The 6,000-nt window shown below is 38.1% G+C and overlaps 1 protein-coding gene across 2 annotated transcripts in view; it reads left to right on the forward strand.

Moving 5' to 3' along the window:
- CDS1 (CDP-diacylglycerol synthase 1) overlaps positions 1 to 4,305 on the forward strand; it is a 29,294-nt gene extending 24,989 nt beyond the window's left edge. The window contains exons 12-13 of one of the 2 annotated variants that reach the window (XM_033513781.1): positions 318 to 421; positions 1,576 to 1,705. In XM_033513781.1, the coding sequence (XP_033369672.1) occupies positions 318 to 421; positions 1,576 to 1,705 (234 nt within the window). Of the gene's footprint in view, positions 1 to 317; positions 422 to 1,575 lie in introns of both variants that reach the window. The other variant, XM_033513780.1, reaches the window with a different exon arrangement.
- The last annotated feature ends 1,695 nt before the right edge of the window (positions 4,306 to 6,000 follow it).

Consider the following 6,000-nt stretch of genomic DNA (forward strand, 5'->3'; position numbering starts at 1 on the left):
TGAAGTGTATATAGGCACACAAGTGTTCTCAGTACTGGCACACCTGCACCTGACTTACTGCTGTCTTCTTGTGCAATACTGTGGACAAATTACTGCTTCTCTTCTTTCTCATCTCACCCTTTGGCTCACCTTTGCAGTTAAAAACTCCTTCAGCAAAGGAGCCTCTTGCCAACTTTTGGCTCCATGAAGTGAAACCATGGCTTCCTTGCAGCCCTAATGTGCTGCTGCCAAGTGATAACATCCTGTTTCCTGGGAACCACTGACCATCTTTGTTTTTTTTTTTCTTCTTTCCCCTTCTTGTCCTTCACACCCAAAAGGATTTTGCAGACACAATCCCTGGGCATGGTGGGATAATGGATCGCTTTGATTGTCAGTACTTGATGGCCACCTTTGTTCATGTCTATATCACCAGTTTCATAAGGTATGTACTTTTTACAATATTAACTACTGAAGCATGCACAGGAGCTGCCATAAAGAATACAGAGGAGTTATGTTAGCATAGCAGAGATTGCAGGATGCTAAATAGGATTTATCCAATCACTTCAAATACAGGACTATTAAGAAAACAATGTCCCTGCCTAGGATTTGTGTTGGCTTCAATGTTTCTGTGACTGCTGTTGAAGGTAACAGAATGTTGAAGGTACATTTCTGTGTACCTGAAATATCAGAAAGTTTTGTGTAACAACCTATTAGAAGTTTTACTGGAATTTACTGATTACAGAAAGGTGTAGTATGGGGTTTCAGGCAGGAGGGTTGTTCAGCATCTGCTTTCCCTGTGTGGTTCCTGAAGAGCCTATAGTTTGTGAGACTGCAGCTCTTCCCATGAGTTTCAATATTTCTCAGTTGCTTGGCTTGGGATTTTCTGTTTAAGATGAAAATGCTATAGCTAAAGAAAGGAGACAACTCCCTAAAATAATGCTCATCTTTCCTGAACCACACCAGCTTTCAAGAAGAAATCATGGGAATCGCAATTCTCTTACAACAGACATTTTAGCTTCTGAGACTGGGGTGGTTCAAGGAACTGAATCAAGACATGCCCTTAGTTTTGTAAATGCATATGGCTAAATAATTATTAGATACCTAATTAGCAAGAGATTCTTTGCCTTATATTTGGTTCATTTTGGAAGTAGATTGTAAGTAAGTGGCTAGCTAAAAATGAGGCTGATATTTAGAAAACCTTGTTTTAATTTGCAGTTTTCTTTACTGACTTGGCCAATTTCCCTTTTAGTTCAGTAGTACATAGCTTATCTGGCAGGCAACAGATACAAAATGAAGATCTGTTAAAAAACAGTAATTGCAGTGATAAAGGATGAATCAAGGAATCTTACTTGTCATATGCCTTCTTAATATCCCCATTTGACAGAAAATAGAAATGCTTTTTAGTTTCTGCTTATATTGAGCTAAGAGTATGCTTTCCTAGTAATGCTGGCCTGTGCATTGTGAGGAGACAGACTGGGAGAAATCCATAATTTGGCACCATCAAGAAAGGGAAGGCATTGTTTGGGAAGAAAGAAGAAATCTAAAAGAGTCTTTAGAGCTGTGGTCACTAAAAAATTTTATTTTTTTCATTAACAGGGGTCCAAATCCCAGCAAATTACTAAAACAGCTGTTAATACTTCAGCCTGAACAACAATTAAGTGTATATAAAACCCTGAAATCTCACCTCGTTGAAAAAGGGATCTTGCAGCCATCTCTAAGAGGGTAGTTTGTCAAAACAGAGGACTAGAAGAAAACTCCATCTACAAGAAACCTGTTGAAAAATGTTGCAGAAGTGCACATAAATAATGGCTAAAGGAAGAGTAGTCTGTGTTCTGAAAAAGGTGAATGTTTCCTGAAATCAATGTGAATGCTATGACTTCCTACTGGGACAGTAAAATCTCTTACTCCTAGAATAATTCAAATGCTTACAAAGTAATGGTACACAGGCTGTGTATTTACTTCCTGAGGTGGATGGCAGCAGTCTTTGTTCAGCACCCAGCCTGACTCTATTTAAGAAAAAAATAATGAAATTCACTGTAAGTTTTTAATGAATTATTTGAAGCTGTATATCTTAGAAATACCTTTTTGATCTCAAATAGTTACCGAAGTGTAAACACATCAGGGAGGCAGTAATTTCTATATAGGCTGATACTGAAATTACTATTGACCAGAAAACACTTGTTAGCCTGATCAAAGAAGTGCTTAGAGCCTGCTGTATCAGACTGCTTGTATTTACTTAATTGTTATGAAGATTGAACCTAGCTGTGTTTTTAATTTAACAGCTTTCTTATGAAGCCATTTCATGCTTTCAGGAGAAAAGTACATTTATGGAAATAAGATGGGCATTGAAATACAGTTGGGCAGTTCGGGCTGTGTGGCTGCTTTTTTGTTGTTGTTAACCTTATAGATAACAAACAAGTGTATACCTCCAGGAGTAGAGATTACCTGAGAAAACACAATTCTTCAGCTCAATAAACAGATCAGGGAGAATCTGAAGCATAAGTCCCTAGTTTCCATGGTGAGGTCAGTGTCTGAAGAGAGTAATTCAAGCCTTATTCCTTGTGCCTCTTAAATGCTGTGTAGAATCGGGATATTTCCTTCTTTTAAAAAGCACTTTGAGGTCCTGAGTAAAACGTGAGGTTTAAGTGGTGTGTACCAGTGTGTTACTCAGTGAAGGCAGAAACTTTTATCTCATGAATGTGCACAGTGCAAGATAGGATGTGTGGTTCTTCTGCTGTGTGTTATTATTTACTAAGAAGACCTTCAGGCAAACTTGGGTAACCACAGAGGGGTTTGAATGGAGAATTTTTATAGAAAGCAGCTATTCTGTAGGATTAGTGGGGTATATGAGGAGAATTAATGCTCTATTATTCTCAATCCTAGTTGTTTTACAACTTTTTTCATCATGTAACATGTCTTGAGGCAAATAAAAATATGAACTTTTTTGAAAGCGATGAAAATTACTGCTGTACAAACAGAAAGCACAAATGCTGTTTTCATATACTGTAAATTAATACAATTGCATTTTTCCAACTAACTGTAAATAAGTTTCTCCATGTACCGATGCAACATCTATGTGTGTGTATATAAATTATTAAAAGATGTATGTATATATACTAAAGATTAAAATTTAAATGGTTGGTGCTACTTGAGGATACAAACATGGAGAAAATCGCTTGGGTGGGTGATAAGATCTATCTGCAAAATTCAAGCTGCTTTTTGTTGAACACCATGTAGCTGAGACCACTGTGCACTCTGTTTTGCTCTTGGGCTTGTACAGCTTTTATATGGAAAGGCAAACCCTTGTGAAGTCAGCAAAATCCATGTCTAAACTAAGTCCTGTTGATGTCAAGTACTGACAGAGTTAAATTACGTCTGACCTGGAGATTGTTGTGCCTGTATTGAAGGAACACTCCAAGAGGTGAAAAACATCACCTGCTGCTTGTCCATCAGTGGCTCTGTGACTTGACGTATTAGTTGGAGGGGCTGAAGTTCAGCCCTCACTCCAGATAGAGCATAACCTGAAGTTAAAAGGTAGCACAGCTACCTTTGGAAAGAAGGGAAGAGAAAATGAGAGGGAAACTAAAGTAGAATATCTTCAGAACTAGCTTTTAGATGAGGCTTTGGTTATGTATGGGACTCTGGTAGATGTTATGATAAAACACAGCCATACTGGAGCTAGTATAGCTTTATACTGGGTATTCAAAAAAAATCAAAATATTTAAAAAGTATATAGAGAATATATATGTAAAAGGGTAATTGCTACTTCAGAAACTTGAAATTTTTAGTGTAATTTTATAGCATGTACAATAAGGAAGTTAAAATATATTTTAGTATTTAATACAACAGAGGATTTGAAATTAATTGGTATTTATGTGCACAATAGAAAATTCAACACTGCAATTCTGCTTTTCAATGTTAAAATGAAGATGGTATCCCCTGTGAACTCACTCATCAATTTTCTAGATAGAGTAATAGCTTCCTTCTGGTTTAAGCTTGGTGTAAATACGGCTGAGCAGGATCCATCACTGTGATGTGACATCTATGCTTGGTTACTATAAAGAGAATTTATCACACTGGCTATTTCTCTTAGTTCAAGCATTGCAACATTATCAACAGGGAAGTTTAACTTTTTACACCAGTGATTCTTTTCACTTGCACTTTTTTCCGAGTGGCTATAATTACCTGCTGAGCAAAAAAGAAAAATGTACATTCTGTAAATATTGTAAATGGTATGAGCATATAATGTCTGTTTTAGTTTGACTGTTTCAATCTTTCATTGAAGCAGGTGTTATAAAAAAAAATAAAATAAAATTTGGACAGAAATCCTCCTGTCTTTTATTTCCTATAGCATGTACAGTGGGTGTAGTTTTCTTAACAAGAATTTTTTATTCCTTTAGATTCCTTACATTTGTGTTCTTAATAGAAAGTCTGCTATTAATTTCCAACCTTTTGCCTCTCAAGGCTTCAGACTATCCATATCTATTGCTGAAACCTGTACAACGTCCCTCATGTCTAAAGATATACAAGCTTGTCATCTTTTCCTAAAGGTGTTTACTCCAACAATACTGATATAGACTTGTCAGTATTCACCGTTTGTGGTGCTGATGGGATGGCAGCTGGCAGCTACCTCTCCCTGCTTTCTTGTTCCTTCCCTTTTAAGTCTTGGATTTGACTTCACCTCCTGCAGCCTCAAACAAGCCAGGTAAGAAATTAATCTTATTTCTAAATTACACAGACTATAACGTCTGTTAAACACTCACCCTCAGCTAATTATGTGTCTGCTGTTCACCTCCTTGGGTTTTAGAAAACTTGTGGAGAAGCACAGAGCTTTCCTGTGGTCTGCATCTACTTCCTCATGGTTTTCTGAGGAAAGGAAGGGGAAAATTAGCAGTGAGTTTTCTCCTGCTAGATAGACAATGTAGATACTCTGTGCAAGTAACAGACAGGGACTGTTACTTGCAGAGAATCCTTTTGTCCAGCTACTACTACTACCTGCACATAGCTAAGCTGCCATTTCCCTTTCTCTTGCAAGTAGTTTCTCAATTACAAAATGCATATCTAGTTCCTTGTTTAGCAATTTCAAACTGATGAACTTAGGTGTGAGTCCTGTATCTGACAGGATGCCAGAAACAGGTGTGAATGTGTCACCCATAAACACACACCAAATTTAGGCTGGAAAATACCCTTGAGATGATCGAGTCTAGCCATTAGCCCAGCACTCTAAGTCCTCCATTATTGTACAGCTTAGTACTACAGATACTGGGATTTATTTGTTCACTGAATACACACCACACCCTGACTTCGCAATACCGATGCTTGTTCCTTGATGAATTACAGAGACAAGTTTTGATCCCTAAAGGAGCAGGTGACAAAGACTGGTATTATAAGGATTTTGTTAGCATTCACATACCCATTGCAAGTAATTGTGTAAAGGCAACATACTTTCACAGGGAAGTCAAGGTGTGAAGCTTCAGCCCCCTTTAATTGCCACCAGGAGTCTTGCACTTGTCTGTGTTGAGGTGCAATAGAAGCAATTTGCTTCCTCAAGTGATTGCTGTTCCCAGATGAAGTGATTGGGCCAGTTGTCCCCAGCTCAACAGGAACTTGAGTTTTCAGCTCGTTCCACTCAAAGTTTTCAGAGCAAGAGGCTGGATTTTCACTTCTGCTGCTGGGACCTCACTCTTTGATTGCAGGAAGTTAAATACTTGTGCTATCTGGCAGATCTCATGCACACCTCTAAAGAAAACATACCGAGAGCTCTAATTGCCCAATAGTGGCTTATATTACCTATCTAGCTGGGGCTTATCATTGGGGGTTGCATGTACTTGAAGGGTGTAGCTCTGCATACTTTGACCTTATTTCTAATGTGACGATCTATGATACAAGCATAGGCTATTCTGGGACAGGGACAAAAGCAAGCTCTTTCAGACTCCATGCTGTGTCATGTCCAGCTGCACAAAACAAGTTTCTGACTACAAATTCAGATGGAAGCAAACCTACAAGAGCATGTCTGTTGGC

The sequence above is a fragment of the Parus major genome, chromosome 4, assembly GCF_001522545.3.
Source record: "Parus major isolate Abel chromosome 4, Parus_major1.1, whole genome shotgun sequence".
In the NCBI taxonomy this organism is placed as follows: Eukaryota; Metazoa; Chordata; class Aves; order Passeriformes; family Paridae; genus Parus; species Parus major.